At 38.6% G+C, this 21421-nt stretch overlaps 2 protein-coding genes across 2 annotated transcripts; both read right to left on the reverse strand.

Annotated features, from left to right (window-relative positions):
• Positions 1 to 1978: 1978 nt before the first annotated feature.
• On the reverse strand, positions 1979 to 20413 carry LOC123870720 (glycogen [starch] synthase). Its single transcript, XM_045914099.1, has 18 exons — positions 20195 to 20413; positions 16796 to 16939; positions 15375 to 15452; positions 14440 to 14546; positions 13815 to 14006; positions 13086 to 13180; positions 12483 to 12585; positions 11960 to 12068; positions 11308 to 11461; positions 10673 to 10793; positions 10326 to 10492; positions 7600 to 7714; positions 6900 to 6977; positions 6279 to 6453; positions 5077 to 5206; positions 4401 to 4482; positions 4186 to 4318; positions 1979 to 2335 (listed from the first exon to the last, which is right to left on the reverse strand). Exons 2-18 carry the CDS (start codon positions 16932 to 16934, stop codon positions 2235 to 2237), a joined length of 2079 nt encoding a protein of 692 aa, XP_045770055.1. The 5' UTR covers positions 16935 to 16939; positions 20195 to 20413; the 3' UTR covers positions 1979 to 2234.
• LOC123870721 lies at positions 3346 to 3992 on the reverse strand. The gene has a single exon (XM_045914100.1). The coding sequence runs from the start codon at positions 3732 to 3734 to the stop codon at positions 3414 to 3416; it is 321 nt and encodes a 106-aa protein (XP_045770056.1). The 5' UTR covers positions 3735 to 3992; the 3' UTR covers positions 3346 to 3413.
• Positions 20414 to 21421: the final 1008 nt, after the last annotated feature.

Below are 21421 nucleotides of genomic sequence, written 5' to 3' on the forward strand. Positions count from 1 at the left end.
ATTTCGATTCAGTTATCGTGGTCACGACGGGACTGCAGTGCTATTATTTTCTTCAGACTCTGAGATGATTTGCGAGTGCAAACAAGTTAGCCTTGACTGTAATCTCACCTGGTGGTAAGTGATAATGCAGTCTAAGATGGAAGTGGGCTAACTTGGAAGTGGTATGGCAGTTTTCATTAAACCCATACTCCTTATAGGTTTTCATACGGCATTGTACCGGAACGCTAAATTGCTTGGCGGCACAGCTTTGCCGTAGCCGCCAACCAAACTAAACCAGAGACAATTTGACAATTTAGAGATCATAAATTCCCAAATTACGCCTGCCAGGAATCGAACCTGGGACCAACCACTTATAAGACAACAGCGTTTACCGCTGCGCCAGGAAAATCGTAAACTATTCATGAATCCATACAATTTATTTCATCTTACACATCTAGGTAAACAATAGTTATAATATAATAAATTGTCTTACTGGAAACGGAAGCGCAAAAGCTTCATAAATATAATTATTTAAATTTTGGGTTGACCAAAGTATAAACAAATTTTAATTAACAGCTTTTACGCACTCATCCGATTCGAATACGTAAAAAAAATCTCGGACTGAATTTGGATATTGCTTACGCACTAATCCGGTCTCTGATCCAAATCCAAGATATTTAGTGGACATCTTTGACACATCTACCTAGGCGGTCCCATAATGAATTGGCCTAACTATGAAATAGTCAACAAAATGAGATGAAACCAATTTTATTTTTCTATGTAATCTCCACTAATATAAACACACTTTTGACTTCTGAGAACTAACATCTCTAAACCTTCATAAAAGTGACTTCAATCTTTGTCTTCAAAATGACTAAAGACGGCCGCCTGCAACTCTTCATCGTTTGAAAATTTCCTTCCTCTTAAGCCCCGCTTTAAATTTGGGAACAAATAATAGTCTGACGGGGCCAGGCCTGGACTATACGGTGGATGTTCCAGTTCCGTGAACCCGCATTCACAAACTGCAGCCTTCGGAACACCGGCAGTGTGAACGGGTGCGTTGTCATGGAGCAACAGGACGCTTTAAGACAACTTGCCTCTGCGCTTCTCCTTAATCGTGTCTCGCAGTTTATATAGTAATGAAGCATAATATTCGCCGTTTACGATTGTATTACGTTTTTTAAATTCTACCATCAAAATCCCTTGAGAATCCCAATAGATTGTACACAAGACATTTTTGGTGGATTTTTGCACCTTTGCCTTTCTAGATGGCTTTTCACCCTTGTAACACCATTCCATTGACTCGCGCTTGCTTTCTGGATCATGATATAAGACGGTAGTTTCATCACCAGTAAGTAGCCGCTCGATTACATTCTTTAGGTTTTCGTCCCAAAGACCTAAAAACTCGGTTACACAGCGCACTCGCTCCTGTCTTTGGACAGCTGAAAGAAGTTTCGGAACTCATCTTGCACTAACTTTTTTCATACGAAGATGGTCATGGATTGCACGATGGATGGTACTTTTAGAGAGCCTAAGTCTAGCTGCAATTACTCTAATCTTCAAACGGCGGTCACTTAAAACCTCCTCTTCGATTACAGCAATAGTTTCAGGAGAGAGCACTTCCACCGGTCGACCGTCATGGCCGAAGCCTTCGACCGTTTCTCTCCCGAAGCGAAACTCTTTCACCCAGTTTCTTACTGTGCTATACGAGGGGAAAGACTCCTTGTACACATCATCTAATCGTTCTTTTATTTGGGCGGGAGATAAGTCTTCATTAAACAGAAACTTGTGACGCTTCGATATTCGGTTTTCGACATTTCCAAAAAACACGCGAATCTTGATGTTCAAACCACTGCTGAGCTGAGACTACGCTTTTCATGTCGATGCATGTTAGTGTATAAAGTAACACGATAAACGTACTGTCCGATATAACATAACATGTATCGATATGTTGCTTAGAACTATATCAGGCCAATTCATTTTGGGACCGCCCACGTACGTCATATGTTCAATTTGAATCCGAGGCATATACGAGATATTCTCACGGATGACTGAAGTCGGATCAAGTGCGTAAGCTACGATACAAATAGTTCTAGGACTACTTCGGAACGTATTTCCAAGGAATCAGATCGGATGAGTGCGAAACCGCCCTAACAGAACATTTATATTTTATCTGTGACCTGGAACGCCACCGTATTTGAATCTCCCCACAGAGTATTATTAAGTTGTGACGTATATTTAATCTGTCCCTATTGTTAGTCTGTGATCCTCAGTTCTGCGAGTTCCTTTTCTTCATCAACCTCGTCTTCGTCTTCATCTTCCGAGCCGTGGACGGAAGCAGCTGGGGTTGTCGCTCCTGAAAATTTTTATACTGTTAAAGCAGATTCATATCATCCCAGTTCAGTGATCCAATTATTATTATTATGTAATGTATTATGTATAAGCAATGCGCGGGACCTCAGTTACTTTTATACATGGCATAATATTGTACATCAAATCTTTGAAAAGAGCAACCGCCGAGTTTCTTGCTGGTTCTTCTCGGTAGGAAAGGCATTCCGAACCAGTGATAGATGCTCTTGAAGATTCAAAAGTACTTGTAAAAGTCTAATAGATTTTTTTTTTCTTTAATTATCGGAATAATGTAAACAGCGATTTAATTCCAATACAGTGTACTAAATAGCTTAAATGGTCACTATTCAAAATGATATGTTTTAGTGCAGTCATATCTATCTAAAACTATTCAAACAGTGGTAACTCTTTTGCATATTGAATAAATTAGACACAACATAGGTTGAATATATTTTGCTCCAGTGTTATTTCTAAAAATTCAGGCCCGCCACCAAACTAGACTGTCCTTAATTTCGAGGATTACTATATCTATACTTTGATGAACTAAATTGTAGTGCAAATCAGTGCTTTTTCTTTTCAACATTTTATAACTATTTTATTTTGGGTCAGTTGCATGACGGGCGGTTAATCGTAAAGTATCAGTTATCGTTAAACTATGACTGTCAATAAAGCGAAATGGGTTACACAAGTCAGGGTGTTTTTGACTTTGGAGCAAAAATTTAACGTTAATTATATATTTAGGCTTTTACAGATAATATTTATAGTAGCTAGTGCTTGGCCGCACACCTGCTGGCAGGTAATGATGCAGCCTAAGATGGAACGCGGTTGCCTAGAAGATGTCTATTCACTCTTGTCTTGAAAGTATTCATATTAAAAGTGGGGGGTTAAACTGATGCCGGAAGGGCATTCGATATCGTAGAATATAAACCTGTGCAACCCATTTTGATTTTTTATTGATGGTCAAAGCTTAACGCTAACCGTAACGTAACTTTAACCGCCTGTCTACAACTTGACATAAATAAAACACAACTGTGCTTTTTTCTATGACTAAAAATCCAACCAAACCCCCAAACCGAAGACCACACCTATTCCTTCGACTCGCCAACACAATCGCCAAGTTTAGCGATCAGTTGGTCGATTTGTTGTACAACAGCCTCGTTCAATGGCTCCAGAAAATCGCTCGGAGTTTGAAAACTCTCTTGATCGGATTCAGAAAAGTCCAAATTTTTCTCGAAAGTAACTTCAACGTCCGTGCAACGTTCTAAATCCGTAATTTCGAGGATTTCTAACGATTTTCGAACGATTGCGTTCCTTTTTTGAAGGTCTAAATCAGTTTGGACCCCTTCTTCTTTAGTGGATTTATGCTTTTCGATCTCCTTATGGTAGGAGGCCGTGAGCCAGGACATTTCGTGATGGTTGCGACGCACTGTACGAAAAATTGTTATTCATTGTTTAAAATGTTGATCCTGCTCCAAATGCTATATTATTTGCACTACTTCAAACGAGATGATTTACTTAGAAATTGTCTTAGACTATGTAAATACTAAAAACATACAAATGAAACATCTATAGCAAGAGCACTCATGGTACCCGTAAAGAAAGTTAGCACTTATAGTACTCATGGAGAAATATTTAATACTTTCTGGAATGTGGTTAGAAATGTGTAGAGCTTTCTGGGATGTGGTTAAAAATGTAGACCTGTCTGGAATGTAGTTAGAAATGTGTACAACTTTCTGGAATATGGTTAGAAATGTGTAGAACTTTCTGGAATGTGGTTATAAATGTGTAGAACTTTCTGGAATGTGATTAAAATAAGCATAACTTTCTGGAATGTAGTTAGAAATGTGTAGAACTTACTAGAATGTGTAGGACTGGGCGGCTCGGAGATCGGTCGCGGGTAGTTGAACCGTTTGCCCAGCTCACGGTCCATGTGGTCCACGTAGTCTGGGTATACAATCTTTAACGCTTGAGCGCGCGCTTGCCGGTAATACTGAAAATAGCATTATGTCATAAAAAACATATGTATAACATTAGATTTTTTACTATGTCAGCTTCCTGAAGTGATTACTTACAATGCCCAAATTTCTCCAGTCCATGAGATCTGACAATCTTTCCGTTCTGTTCCTCTGGATGATACGCTGCCGACGGGTCAATCTATCGACAAATTTTAATATCAGTATCTCAGAAAAACCAGCCAAGTGCGAGTCAGACTCGCGCACTGAGGGTTCCGTACTCGGGTGTTTTCTAAAAGCTCATTAATGATTACTTAACTATATTAATTCACACGCATTCGCCAATTATGCCAGATCTTTTTTCCACCCACATGCAAACTGTGGAATCAACTCCTATCTGCAGTGTTTCCATTAGATTACAACATGGAGTTATTCACGGGGCGGACCAGCAAATTTCTGAAAGGCCGGCAACACATTGGCGATTCCTCTGGTACTGTAAATCTTCATGGGTAGCGGTAATCACTTAACATCAGGTGACCTGCTCGTGATTTTTTATATAAAAAAAAATCACTCCGCTCTATGACACAACTGTCAGTTCAAAAGTACAGTATGTACCCTTATAATAAGGACTAAAATCATCTTTTGACATGACAGTTGACCAAGACCTTCCTCAAAATTTACATTGCCTCACAATTTTTTTCACTACACCGTATGTTCCAAAATAAATGATTTGCTTTGATTGAGATTATAGCAATGTGATAATAACATCTTCCGCAATCGACCAGGTACTACTCACTTGGTAAAGTCGTACATATACTGCGCGAGTTGCTGCACGGAACCCTCTAGCGAGATGTAGCGGCGGTCCACCACGTATATGCCGTATGACATTGGGTCCGCTATGTGGTCCTGCATGAAGCAACCGAAACCTGGAAGCGCGATCGAAAACATTGTAAATCCTACCCAAGATATCCGAAAATGTTCCTTATGGTAAACAACATAAAGTTCAAATTTTTAGACAGGAGTATACTAGCCTAGACGTTTAGAATGATGTTTCGGCTTTAGGTTTAGGTTTAAAGAGTTTATTTCTCAGAAGAACAATGTTCACTTATATGAGAATAATAAATATAAATATAGATAAAACATAAATTTTTAAAGGTACGGTGACTTTATACAATAATAATATTTTAAAACATGCTACATTCTAAGTTAACAAACTATAATATATATCTATCTATCTATCTATTATGTCTGACAATACTTTTTTAACTCAGCTTTAAATTTTGGAAAAGATTTTTCCTCCAATATGTGTTTTGGCAAGTCATTATATAGTAGCGCTCCCTCAAACTGTATAGTTTTGGTACCATAATTAGTCCTAGCTTTAGTTAATTGTAGCTTGTGCTTGTTACGTGTACCATATTTATGAGATTTTGTTTTAAAAGTGATTTGTGTATGTACGGAGTCCAAAAGTATTTTTCTAACTAGTAAACATATTTTGTATTTGTATAATTGACTTATAGATAGTTCATCAGTTTTCTTATATAATTCTTTAGTCGGGAAGCGATAGTCTAGATGAAACAGAACTTTTAACAATTTGTTGTTGTTGGCTTTGTAGAGCATTGTCTCTATCACTCATAACTATCTGACGTTTTATCGGTCTTAACGACAGAGACAACGCTCTACGAAACCGCTATCTCCTTCTAAAGGTCGATGTACAATATATCCTGCCGGGTACTGTACGAGTATATCTATGTGTAAGTAACACCACAACTTGCTGAAAGGTACTATTCAGTATTTTGTGTATGTGGTTCAAAGGAATCACTCCAAGATACTCAAATAAGATCTTTATAGTGCACATAATAAAGTTCAATTTTCCTCACCGGATAGACTAAGATATCGCCACCGCGTTCTAATCTACTGCTAGTGCCATCCATCGACCGCTTTTGGCTCTAATCAAATAAGAGCCTTATATCAAAGTGCATAAGGCTTAGTTTTCCTCACCGGATAGATTGGTAGTAATACTGGGTATGCCCATAACAGTGCACTCGGCAGGCGTGTAGCCCCACGGCTCGTAGTATGACGGGAACACTCCAAGATGGCAGCCGCGGACGAATTCCTCGTAATCCAGACCGAATAACGGGTTGGTTGAGGTTAGGAATTCTGGATGGAATATTACCTGAACAAAAAATGGATTGTAAAAAAAAGAATAATAGGCGTGTGAACATGTTTTTGTGAGTGAGTTACCTGTATACGCATGTGTGTTTATGTGAGTATATTATGTCATTTGCGTAAAAGAAAAAGAATGGGTTTCTGTTACATTACATATGCTTATGTTGTGTGCAATAGAAAGTTGGTGTGATTATGCTATTATGGAATTGTGTGAGTTGGAGTACTTGGGCGTGTTTGTGTTGGAGGGCTCGTGTTAAAATGTGAGTGTAGATAACGGCCAAGGCGATAGTGATGGCGATGGATTTTGCTATGGTAATTGATTGTAATGATAATTATGACGCATGTGTGCGAACTTTAGCGTGTGTGCATTTGCAGTTGCGTGCATGCGTGTTTACGTGCGTGCGTATACGTGGATGTTTCCGTGTGTGCGTGCATTTTGCAACAATTACTTACTTTGACTTTATCGTTCACAGTGTTGAACATTTGACAGCGACGAACCGAGTTTAACACCGGATCACTCCAGTCATCTACCTGTTAACAAAAATTTAAATTACCTTTTACTTCTAGACATGTTCCGTTCATTTTAACAGCTTATGTAGCTTCGCTTAGCTAGTGTCATGCATAAATTTTGAGAACGCACTCGCCATATTGCTCAATGTGTCAACTGTCAAAAGTAACAGTAAATTTTGGCCAATAGCGAAACAATATCAGTCAATCAAAGATGATTGCAATTAGTCAACGTGGTAGACGACCGTTTTCTATTACACCCGGCTGAGTTTGTAGTGGGCTCTTCTCAGACTTGGGCGCGTTTTGAACCCTCATAGCTTTAGTTTTAAGTTACGTAACTAATTATCACCATGATATCGTACAAATTTAACAATATCAACCATCAAAAGGGGTACAATTGTGTCTACTTTGAATAAATGATTTTGACTTTAATAAAAAAAAAAAGAATATTAGCCATGTTAAATGACTAATATTCCCCTTTCCTCTCCAACTAAGCGACAGGCTTGTGCTAGGAGTAGGTACGACAATAGCGCAACGGGCGGGGTTTGAACCGTCGACCTTTCGGTTTTCAGTCCACTCCTTTGACTTTATTAAAGAAAAACGAAAATTCTTGCCGCAACTATCAATTTTAAAAAAGCACACTTACAATATTGTGTGTGGTGACAGGTGGTAGCCCGTCCCTTTGCAGCGCGTATATACAGCGCTTGAGGCGAACCGTCTCGTCTTTGTGAAGCAAATCCGACGCGTCTGGTAAATGACCTCTGGAAACAAGATTTTTAATCAAAAATGTGATTTACACCTAGGCTAGGATCTAAAGGCACAATATTTATTTTTACCCCAACAAGTAATTTAAAAGTTTAGAAAACCCCTGACGTAGTTTGCACTGCATCTTTTTCAGCTCGTGCATTAAAGCGCATAAAATCAGCCATTTTACTTTTTTTTATGAATTTTACTTCTGACGAGTCTCTTCTTGATAGCAGGAGTAAAATGCAGGAGTAAAAAAAGTAAATGACGAAATCCACCATTTTACTTTTTTTTATGAATTTTACTTCTGACAAGTCTCTTCTTGATAGCAGGAGTAAAATGCAGGAGTAAAAAAAGTAAATGACGTATCATTTATCAAAATCGGTTGAGCCGTTGGGCATTTACGAACGGATATAGGAACGGATAAATAATATAGGTACAACATAATAACCCTCCTTTCGGGTTTCGCCACTTGTCGGGTAAAATGTGCTATCCATCGTCCGCTTTTGAGCTCTAATCAAATAAGAGCCTTATATTAAAGGGCGTAAAGCTCAGTACCCCTCACCGGACAGATTGGTAGTAAATACTGGGTTTTCAATAATTACCTCAAGCATATGTCGTACATCCGTTTGCCGATTGTCTGCTGGATATCGTTGATGGTATCCCTCAAGGCTTTGGTGATGCCGTGACCTCGGAAACTCTCCACGTTGAAGTTGTTGGTTTTGGAGGGAATATGAGAAACGTTACACACATATGGAACCCTCCGGGATAGTTGAATAAGAACCTTACAACGCAGAGAATAAAGTTCCATTTTCCTTACCAAATAGATTAACATAAAGAACCAAGACATCGCAAACGATGTCCTACTGAATATGGAAGGGTTTGTAGTGATTACCTTAAGCATATGTCGTACATCCGTTTGCCGATTGTCTGCTGGATATCGTTGATGGTATCCCTCAAGGCTTTAGTGACGCCGTGACTCTCCACGTTGAAGTTGTTGGTGTTTTGGAGGGAATATGAGAAACGCTACACACATATGGAACCCTCCGGGATAGTTGTATACGAACCTTACAACGCAGAGAATAAAGTTCCATTTTCCTTACCAAATAGATTAACAGAAAGAACCAAGACATCGCAAACGATGTTCTAATGGATATGGAAGGGTTTGTAGTGATTACCTCAAGCATATGTCGTACATCCGTTTGCCGATTGTCTGCTGGATATCGTTGATGGTATCCCTCAAGGCTTTAGTGACGCCGTGACATCGGAGACTCTCCACGTTGAAGTTGTTGGTGTTTTGGAGGGAATATGAGAAACGCTACACACATATGGAACCCTCCGGGATAGTTGAATAAGAACCTTACAATGCAGAGAATAAAGTTCCATTTTCCTTACCAAATAGATTAACATAAAGAACCAAGACATCGCAAACGATGTCCTACTGAATATGGAAGGGTTTGTAGTGATTACCTCAAGCATATGTCGTACATCCGTTTGCCGATTGTCTGCTGGATATCGTTGATGGTATCCCTCAAGGCTTTGGTGACGGCGTGGCCTCGGAGACTCTCCACGTTGAAGTTGTTGGTTTTGGAGGGAATATGAGAAACGCTACACACATATGGAACCCTCCGGGATAGTTGTATACGAACCTTACAACGCAGAGAATAAAGTTCCATTTTCCTTACCAAATAGATTAACATAAAGAACCAAGATATCGCAAACGATGTCCTACTGAATATGGAAGGGTTTGTAGTGATTACCTTAAGCATATGTCGTACATCCGTTTGCCGATTGTCTGCTGGATATCGTTGATGGTATCCCTCTCAAGGCTTTAGTGACGCCGTGACCTCGGAGACTCCACGTTGAAGTTGTTGGTTTTGGAGGGAATATGAGAAACCCTACACACATATGGAACCCTTCGGGATAGTTGAATAAGAACCTTACAATGCACAGAATAAAGTTCCATTTTCCTTACCAAATAGATTAACATAAAGAACCAAGTCATCACAAACGATGTTCTAATGGATATGGAAGGGTTTGTAGTGATTACCTCAAGTATATGTCGTACATCCGTTTGCCGATTGTCTGCTGGATATCGTTGATGGTATCCCTCAAGGCTTTGGTGACGGCGTGGCCTCGGAGACTCTCCACGTTGAAGTTGTTGGTTTTGGAGGGAATATGAGAAACGCTACACACATATGGAACCCTCCGGGATAGTTGTATACGAACCTTACAATGCACAGAATAAAGTTCCATTTTCCTTACCAAATAGATTAACATAAAGAACCAAGACATCGCAAACGATGTTCTAATGGATATGGAAGGGTTTGTAGTGATTACCTCAAGCATATGTCGTACATCCGTTTGCCGATTGTCTGCTGGATATCGTTGATGGTATCCCTCAAGGCTTTGGTGACGGCGTGGCCTCGGAGACTCCACGTTGAAGTTGTTGGTTTTGGAGGGAATATGAGAAACGCTACACACATATGGAACCCTCCGGGATAGTTGCATACGAACCTTACAACGCAGAGAATAGAGTTCCATTTTCCTTACCAAATAGATTAACATAAAGAACCAAGACATCACAAACGTTGTTCTACTGAATATGGAAGGGTGTGTAGTGATTACCTCAAGCATATGTCGTACATCCGTTTGCCGATTGTCTGCTGGATATCGTTGATGGTATCCCTCAAGGCTTTGGTGACGGCGTGGCCTCGGAGACTCTCCACGTTGAAGTTGTTGGTTTTGGCGGGGAATATGAGGAACGCCACCACCGTCATTTCGGACCCGGAAGACTGGGAAGACAAAATTAAAAATTTAACCAATCAAACGCCAAATTATAAAATTCAGTAAAAAATAATAATAATCGATACTATAAAATTAAATAAAGGTCAATTATTTTGACGATTCAAAAGCACTTGTAAAAAGTCTACTTGAATAAAAATCTATTCTATTCTATACCAAACGTAACATACCTTCAAATAATGGTTCAGTCTGGCCAACGCCTCAATAAAGATGTCTGCTCCCTTGTTGCCAAACTCGTAGCGGCCGGCGATGAAGAAGTACAGAGTCTTGTCCAGATCGAAGTTGAAATGCCTGCAAAAATTACGTCATTTAGGTTAGTTTAGGTAGGTTTAGGCGACCATAACCAAAAACCGTTTCCAATTTAAACTAAAAAGGATTTTTTTAAATCTTATTCCACGCGGACGAAGTCGCGCGCAAAAGCTGGTTTTACATATGGGCTGTTAAATTATGATGAAATTTTAATTATAACTAGAGGATACCCGCGCCTTTGCCCGCGTTGATTTCGGTTGTTTTTTCAATCCCGTAGGAACTCTTTGATTTTCCGGGATAAAAGTAGCATATGTCCTTCACCGGATGTTTCCCAAGTCTGTACCAAATTTCATTAATATCGGTCCAACGTTTGGGCTGTGAAAACGTAGCAGACAGGCAGACAGACAGACGGACAGACACTCTTTCGTATTTAGAGTATTAGTATAGAAATAGATAATGGCGAAATCGAGTCTTGGTTTAATCATATTCCGGTTTCCGATAAAAATCCTGCGACATTTAGATAAGTAACAATATATTCGGTGTTTACGGTTCTTACCCATAGAAGTGTCCTCTGGAGAACTCGTTGATCTTCTCCTTGGCCAGTGCGTGCAGGTTCTGGAACTCATGCAGTGCTGAGAACTTCTTGACGTTCAGACCATTCGGGGTGATGAAGTCCGGCTTTCTTTTGAGCAGATGTTCCGCTTCGTAACCTGGTTTGTCAAGAATAAATGGTTTTTAGGGTTCCATACCTCAAAAGGAAAAACGGAACCCTTATAGGATCACATTGTTGTCTGTCTGTCTGTCAATAAAACCTGTAAGGTACTTTCCGTTGACAGCTAGGATCATGAAATTAGCAGGTAGGTTGGTCGTATAGCACAAGTACAGGAAAAAATCTGAAAACCGTGAATTTGTGGTTGCATCACAAAAAAAAAATATTATAATGTGTTCATAAACATTAATAATTACTATTTTCAATTTTCAAAGTAAGATAACTATACCAAATCGGGTATCATATTATGAAAGGACTTTACTTGTACATTCTAAAACTGATTTTTTTTCTTTATGCTTATTAGTTATATCGTACAAAATGTCGAAAAAACCCCGATTACGGAACCCTCGGTGCGCGAGTCTGACTAGCACTTGGCCAGTTTTGGAATATGAAATTAAAAGGAATTTAAGTAGGAAAGTAGCTATAAAGTAAACCTTACCTGTAATATCCGAAACAGTTGTAAAAACGTGCGTCATATGCGCCGCCGCGCGCTCCATGCAGTAACGGTGGTATATCTGTCTCTTTCCCGCCTCCTCGTCCACTGAGAACTAGAAAGAGATAGATGTATGTACGTATGCATATACGTACCACAAAACACAAATTACAGGTAGAGATAGATGTGCTGAGATGAAAAAAAACTAAAAACGAATACATATGCATTTTATCTGCTAGTAAATTTTGAAAAGCAAATGGTAAATTGCTTGCTTTAATGATTATTTTAACTTAAAAAATTAAAAATGTTTATTTTATATAGAGTAATCTATAGCACCTCAAGACAAGACTTTAGCACGGGTTCGGAAACCAGTTTCTTCCGAGTAGAGCCTACAAGGTTTTTTTTTTATTCGGATACAAGTTAGCCCTTGACTGCAATCTAACCTGGTGGTAAGTGATGATGCAGTCTAAAATGGGAGCGGGCTAACCTGGCCCAACAGTTGCTCTTCATAAGACAAAATATATATTACCTTATCCAAATTATTGTAGAAGTCAGTGCTGCCAGCGCACAAATATCGGCCCAGTAATGTCGCGTGCGTTGTGAACACCGTCGCTACATCCACGTGACGAACCCTGCAAACAGACAAACAAATTGCGTGGGATTTCATTTTTAGGGTTCCGTACCACAAAAGGAAAAACGGAACCCTTATAGGATCACTTTGTTGTCTGTCTGTCTGTCTGTCAAGAAACCTATAAGGTACTTCCCGTTGTCCTAGAATCATGAAATTTGGCAGGTAGGTAGGTCTTATAGCACAGATACAGGAATAAATCTGAAAACCGCGAATTTGTGGTTACATCATTAAAAAAAAAATTTAAATGTGTTCCAATTTCCAAAGTAAGATAACTATATCAAGTGGGCTATTATATGAAAGGGCTTTACTTGTACATTCGAAAACAGGTTTTTATTTATTTTATCCATAATAGTTTTTGATTTATCGAGAAAAATGTCGGAAAAAATACCCGAGTACAGAACCCTGACTCGCACTTGGCCGGTTTTTTAAGGATATTAGCGCCACTTAGTCTTATTATCCACCTTCAGCGAGCCTATATGCTAGCTATGTCTCCTTATTTACCTCAAAACGATGAGGCCAATGCCGGCCTGCCACTCGTGGAAGTGCGCCACGACGCGCGGCGGGGTATCGCTATAGTTTTCTGCAGCTTTACGAAACTGAAACAAACAATCATTCATATTAGGTCCTTACATTATGAAATTGACGTTTTATCGATTTTGATCTGAAATACCTGGCGTTTGGTTAGGAATTCCAAATTCAAAATTTCAAACTATATGATACCCGCGACTTCGTCCGGTGGATTTAGGTTTTTATTTGCTTAACTATTTGTTTGACTATTTGCTTTTCAGGGATAAAAAGTAACCTATGCCAATTTCCGGGGTGCAAGCTACTACCAAATTTTATAGAAATCGGTTAAACGAATGGATCTTTAGGAATCCCTTGGGAACTCTTCGATTTTCCGGGATAAAAAGTAGCCCATGTCTGTTCCCGGGATGTAAACTACCTCTGTACCAAATTTCATCAAAATTGGTTCAACTATTAGGCTGTGAAAAATTAGCAGACAGACAGATAGACACACTTTCGCATTTATAATATTAAGTATGGATTAATTAAGTCCTTACTTGATTCACTTTGATCTCAAATATCTGGCGTTTGGTTAGGAGTTTCAAATTCAAATTTATTTCAAAAGGCTTGTGTATTTTGTGTTTCAAATTTAGTGAGCCATTTGTTTTCGCTCCGTTTGCTTTTTCTTTGACCAGCAAAGCCTATGCTCAGCAAGTGACAACTGACCTCGGTAATGAACTGCGCCACCATGAAGCCCAGTATAACGGAGTCGTTAGCCTCGACGTCCAGGTGTGGGATGCCGATGGACGTGGTGTCCCACAGCTCCTGCTTGTAGCTGTCCATCTGCCACGCCGCTGAGCCGATGTCGAACAGAATGATCTGCGGGTTGCCGTCCACTAGCCAGGTTCCCGTGTGAAGCTAGAGAAAAAAAATTACAGAACTACCACTTGTATATGTTATGTCGTTGTACAGTTGGCCTCAGAATTCTACTATTGCATGAAAAACCTATCGCACTTATGACCTTTTGCAATAAACACACCACACACACCTAACGCATGTGCATAACCGTGCCACACGAATCATTAAGGTGTTAAACAACTTATGACCTTTGAATGTACCTGCGCAGAAATTTTATTTTTTAATGGCGCGAAAACATCGCAGCCAATAACGTGTCCGTCCGCTATTGGTCGTTGCCTACTGGCCATGTTTCGCAACCTCGCCCCCACTCCCCGAAATCAAAAACGAAGAGATATTATTTTTGAACGAATAATACACTAATTCTTAAATTTACTTTTACCAATGTTTTTTTTGTAAATATATCAATTTATCACAAATTGTCCATATGAGTTACCTTATAACCCTGGCTTCTCATGGCGTTGACGGCCGTGGTGAGCGGGGAGTTGGGAGGGAAATCTGCCTCCTCCACCTCTGTGCGCGCGCAGTGCTCTTTGTATGGACCTAGAAGGGCAAACTTTAAAGAAAATGTTACCAATCATTTACAGTGGACCCCCGGTAATCCGGCCCCTGTCTAATCCGGCACCCCTGTAATCCGACATGTCTATTATTGTAGAATTTAGTAAATTCGACATACATAGTAAGGTATGATTTGTACTTCAGAGAATGTATAACATATAATATAATCTTATCATTAGATCTGTAATTTGTCGGATTACAAGGTACTCTTTTGTAAAAAAATCCGGACTATAGGGGGTCTTAGGCAGTACTCTATAATCCGACAAATCCGATAGTTCGACAATGTCCTGCAAAATGTTTGTCGTATTACCGGGGGTCCACTGTACTATGATTGCTTGAAGACGAAAGTCCTAAACCGGTATGACTTTCTTATCCCCACGAATGATGCTGACATGTGGACACTGACAAACGGCTTCATCTACAAAATCATAGTCCCTCAACAAACTGATGAGAGGGCTATAATAGGAGCTTCCCTGATAGATAGAATACATAACCAAAACCATTTGCCGTTTCAGTTTGACATTTAATTGTAATTTTGGTTAAAATAAAATAGGATCTTATTGTAAATAGAATATTTTAAAAGAGAAACCGCTGAGTTTCTTGCTGGTTCTTCTCGGTAGGAGAGGCATTCTGAACCAGTGGTAAATTCATTTGATGGTTTAAAAGTACTTGTAAAGATTAAAGATCGATAATAAACTGTGATGTATAATAACAATGGCGCGTTTTATTGAATCAAGTTTTTCTACTTCTATAAATGTAATGTGTATAGCGTAGCTCACACCGAGGACCACTACCTTAAAAGATTCATCTTACCAAGTAAACAATAGTTTTCTCCCATTTCTTCCGTAGAGACATATGCCTTGGATCTGATCACAGTGTAGATACCACCAACTGCAATATAAAACAAAGGAATCCATTATTCATTTACTTTTATTTTGACCAATATTTCGGAAAATAAATTGACTGGAATTTATAAATTGGAGAAAATAAATTGGAGAATAAATTGAGATACCCCAGTCGATGAGTATAAGTTTGTAAGACTTGTAAACTATAATAATTATTGTTAGCCGATTTTAGGGTTCTATAGGAATCTAAATTATAAAAGGCAAGGCCGACCGACTGACTAATCTATCAACGTACCTACAGCTTAAACTACTGGACGGTTGTTTAGCTTGCAGATAGCTATTGTGACCTAGCCATCCGTTAAGGAAGGATTTTTGAAAATTCAACCCCTAAGGGGTTTGAAATTTATGTAATCTAAGCGCACTAAGTCACGGCCATACGCTAGTTAATTAAAATATTCGTAGCTTTGCGAAGGACATTAGCTGTATATGTTACAGAGATTTCTTGATATGAATTTAGTTGTTGTAAAAACTATGAAAATTCGTATCATCCGCTCTGCATCGCTTATTATTTAGTGCCTCTAGAGAACTGACTGACTGAAGCAATATCATGAAATAATTGATTAAAATGATGCATAGGTACTTAAGTTTCTTTAAACACTTGTCCTCTTTGAGGCCACGTATTACACAAAGGGAAGACATCCTTTTGTTTTAAGATTGAGAGCATGCGCGAGCATGAGAACTGGATAAACGGGTTCCATTCTAAGTTACATCTCTACATGGTGTATGTTTGAACTTTTAACTTTGTATAAAACTAGCTTTTGCTCGCGACTCCGTCCGCGTGCTTTGATTATAGCTTATAGCACTTGGGAATAATACAGTTCTCCTCCTCAATTGGGCATATATGACTGAACCAGAGTGAACAAAAGTGACCACTCTTGATTTGAACTTGAATAGACGATATGTTAAATATTAGGCTATGGTGACGTGAAGTCATAGAAAAATAGGGCTACCTGCGTCACATGTACTAACATTTTTTTTTAACTTAAAACTTTTTGGTAAAAGTTACCTAACTGTCGTGCGTAAATTCCGATAGAAAATTTAAATAATACTATAAACTCCAAATAATAAAGTTTGTCCTAAACGTGATTCTCGTCGCAGGTTGTCTACTTTTCGTCCATGAATGACGCCAGATCATGCCTTATCATGGTCACCTTATCGTATGGAATTTATACCAGAGTCCACTATAGTAGTTCCAATAAGGTAAGAGGGTAGGAGTGGTGCTTTAATTAGCTGTCTCGAAGATCCACTGTTTTCCTCTGCTATCGCCTATCCTTCATCCATTTATAACAGTTTATTGCAGTAAAAAAAGGTAGAAAGAGAGAGGCGTACCTTTATTAGCTGCCTCCCAAGCAGTCTCGAAGGTCCAGCGGTTCTCCTCGCAGGCCGTCTGCCCCTTGTCCATGTACGACAGAAGATCATGAGTCGACTCCGCACGGTAAAACCGCCTAGAAGTTCTGTCTCGAGACATTTTGCCTGGGACAAGAGAAATACAGTACATCAGTTCCACCGCTTGTTCTGGTTGAGGCTTATCGGCTTTAACGCTCAAGTGGAGGACGCTTCCTCAACTTCTCTTAGTTATAAGATGTAATATGTGATCTTGCTGTACATCAGTCACACTTCACATCACACTTCACACTATCACACTAATATTATAAAGGCGAAAGTTTGTGTGTATGTGTGTGTATGTTTGTTACTCCTTCACGCAAAAACTACTAGACGGATTTGGCTGAAATTTGGAATGGAGATAGACAATATCCTGGATTAGCACATAGGCTACTTTTTATCCCGGAAAATCAGAGTTCCCACGGGATCCGCACCGCTCCACTACCACATGACCCTACCTAATTATAAATGATGCCTGTAGCTTGGTTTTACGTACTCGTAGCAAGGTCCAACTAAGCGTGGCTCGCGCGGCGTTGCTTTGTCTGCGCGGTAGGTGTAGATTTGTCGCCACGCTGTCTCGACAGCGGCAGGCGCCTTTACTTTGCGACCTAGCTAATCTTTGAGATGTCTGTTTTTTTAAAATTCAAGTCCGACAAGACCGAAGACTCGAATAAGATATAGCATAGAAAAAGACAAATTTTTAGGGTTCCGTACTTCAAAAGGAAAAACGGAACCCTTATAGGATCACTTTGTTATCTGTCTGTCTGTCTGTCCAACCATCAGTCCGTCCGTCCGTCCATCCGTCGTGTCTGTCAAGAAACCTATAGGGTACTTCCCGTTGACCTAGAATCATGAAATTTGGTAGGTAGGTAGGTCTTATAGCACAAGTACAGGAATAAATCTGAAAACCGCGAATTAGTGGTTACATCATTTAAATCATCATTAGACTCGCACTTGGACGGTTTTTTTTTCTATGGTATATCTTATTCGAGTCAATTGAAATGGTCATCCAAAGCCATCTTATTAATCAAACTTGAAATCCTTAAATTTGACTTAGGTCTCTATAACTCTAAAGGTGCGATCTACGTGCTTGGCCATGTTGTCGGAAGCTCTATATATTAGAAAACTTTACATATTAAATACAATGTAGACAAACGTCAACATTTGGCGATCATTCAAAATCTCGTGATTTACGCCGACGACGAGGACGACGATGACGATTTTAAAATAATGAGTATGCAAAATTATGCAAAAATTTTATACGAGGGAGTCCATAGTTTACATAATACGTATAAATTCAGTCGGTCTGTTTGTAGAGACTATGATCGAGCTTCGATGGTACTAATAAGTATAAGTGATTTTGTAAAGTGGTGATAATAAAAAAAAGAATACCCGGCTGAGTTTGTTGTGGGCTCTTCTCAGACTTAAGCACGTTTGGAACCCCGTAGTTTTAGTTTTAAGTTCGTAATTAATTATCACCATTATATCGAAAAAATATAACAATTCCGACCATCAAAAGGAGTACAATAGTACCTACTTTTAATAAATGATTTTGACTTTGACTTTGACTTGTGGCTTAGTTTGGAACTCGGAAAATCGTAAGATGAACTTCCTAGTGAACTAGAGACTTAAAACTATAAACAAAGAGCAGGAGAGAGAGAGAGGGGGGAGAGAGAGGGAGAAAGAAATAAGACTAAAAATCGGAAAGTAATTTATTTATATAAAAATATTTCCGTAGAGAGAGAAAGCTCCTAAGGTTGGGTAGTGAATAGGCCCATGAATTAGAACCCCAGTAGTATATTTTTGTTTGAGAATGCCAGACTAGTTCATAACTAAAATGTGATTTTAGCTGTCTCGTTTACATGAATATTTATGATGTCAGGTTTATCAAACATACCTACACATTCCACATGTCAGGAGTAATTTAAATTACTAATTTACACTATTGTAGTCGATATAAAATCATTGATTGATTAGGTATTACAGCAAATATAATTGATATCTAAGTGGGTCCTATTCATATTACATAAGGTTTGTAGTTATTAGTGTACATTATTGTACAATTCAGCTCTAGGTCAATGGCAAGTTGTAAACAACGTGTTGCTATAAGATAACATACCTACCGAATAGTAGATAACAAAATTATTATTCAATAATACTTAGATAGCTGTTTCTTATAGTAAAAAACTGGTCAAGTGCAAGTCAGACTCACACACAAAGGGTTCTGTACCATTTTGCAAGATATATATACCTAACACTTATGCAGCTTGTGCAAGTTAATGTGGTTTACTTAGTTAATGAATTTTTTGTAAAGATATTTCCAATTTATCTTTTTGTGATGTAACCACAAATTCAGTTTTTGAATTTTTTCCTTTAGTTGTGCTATAAGAACTTCCTACCTGCCAAATTTCATGATTCAAGTCAACAGGGAAGTACACTATAGGTTGCTTGATAGACACAACAGATGGAACCAGGTCCTAACCTCAGTGCCGGGAAGTTACAGACATTTCTAAACACCATGTCTTCAACCTAAGCTAAAATAATGGATGGACTGTCTGCCATACAAGCAGCTCATGCCCCTGAGCACATGTGTGTGTGTGTGTGCGTGCGTGCGTGCGTGCGTGCGTGCGTGCGTGCGTGCGTGCGTGCGTGCGTGCGTGCGCACGTGCGTGCAAAGGCTACTTTTTAAATCAGAGATCAAAGAGTTCCCACAGGATTTTGAAAAACCTAGCTCCACACGAACGAAGTCACGGGCACCATCTAGTCTTGATGGATGTTTGTTACCTCTTTACACCACAATGGCAGAACCATGGCATGAAATTTGTGATGGAGATAGCTTATACTCTAATACATAGGCTACTTTTATAACAGAAAATCAATGAGTTTTCTGAGGATTTATTTAAAACCTATACCCCCACGGACAAAGTCAAAGGTATCATCTAGAAAATTTAAAAAGTAAGTATAAGTAATATTATATCAATGAAAGTCAAATGTAAAATAACCAAATCTTATCAGCTGTTCAGTGTAATTTATATAATCCGCTCTATCTCACAAAATTAATTTAACAACATAGATATAAACTACTTAGAATTTCTGAAGTTAATAATGTTTTGAATTAAATTAAGAGTTCTTGTTGTAATTACCCACATAAGTTAATTACTTAGCTAAGTAAGTTGGGTTCAATATTTATTAGTCTCTTTGGCGAAAAGTTATGAATCTACGAATGTGTAGTGGAATAGCTATATGTACGACATAATAGTAAAACTATTTTTAAACCACGCCGGCGGCGAGTGAATGAAAGACACCGTACGCATGTAGAAACTAGAAATTACAAAGTAAGCTTACCGATTTAAAAAAAGAAACTGCTTAGCCTGAGTCGGTCAAACTTGATTTTTATCACTGAAAAGTTCACTATACACGTGGCACAACCGGTTTAACACACGATTTTAGATTAACGGGACAGTTTACGGCAATTTTAATGCAAGTTGCATGTCTACGCGGGTAGAAAATTTAAACGAAAATAATTTTTGTGGTTATAAAGTTAAACGTCAAACACACGGTAACTTTGAAGGTCACCTTCAAATGACAGTTCTGTTACGTTCATAAAAATGAAACCGTAACACAAAATGTATCATGTTCATAATACTATAATATAATACAGTAGATACGGGTAACATTGATATAGTGATAACGAGAATTTTTAGGATGCCATTTTAAGTTTTTACCATAGATATGTGTTTTTACGAATAGATGCATACTACACTGCATGTTTTTGGCGTAGCCTAAAAAGTATGCGGTAATATTATTGTCGCCCACCTGCACTGTTTTAATAATGAGTTGGTTTTTAGAGAGCCTCAGCCACAACCAGATAGCGTTAGCACAAAACAGAATTTTATGTAGTCTGTAAGTTTGTTTGTAGAAAGTAATTTCTGGAACTACTGAACCGATTTTGAAAGTTCTGTCACCAGTAGAGAGCTACATTACATTATTCCTGAGTAACATTATTAGGCTACAATTGCGAAGCCCGGGCGAGTCCCCACTCGCCAGTATAAAGTATTTAGGGTATAAGGTACTAGGTACCTAGAATTATTATTTAGTACGTATCCGTGAATAATCCTTATCATTTATCATAGACCAGTAACATATGAAATATAAAAGGTAGTTCTCAAATCAATGGAATAATCCTTATCCACTGATGACTGATCAGTATTCAGCCGTTTAAGTCTTCAAAAATTGTTAGGTACGTGTCAGTAAATACTGTGCTGCTCTGGCACAGCCCAAAGCCACTTTCTTCAAACACATACAGCTTTGTTTGTCATTATTATTATACGTTATTTGAACACATAGCAGCGCCATACAGAAATGTTCATTTGTTTAACAACGCCATCTATTAGCATTCATACTTACTACTACCGTGAATGAATTTATTTTTCAAGCAAATGTAAATAAATATAAAAATAAGCAGCGACACGTATTATTTAGTACGTATATATATTTATAAGTGGTTTATGTATTACTATGTAGTATTATTTGAATGCATGCATATTATAATTATTATTAGACACCACTGCA

This window comes from Maniola jurtina, chromosome 13 (assembly GCF_905333055.1).
Source record: "Maniola jurtina chromosome 13, ilManJurt1.1, whole genome shotgun sequence".
Taxonomy (NCBI): Eukaryota; Metazoa; Arthropoda; class Insecta; order Lepidoptera; family Nymphalidae; genus Maniola; species Maniola jurtina.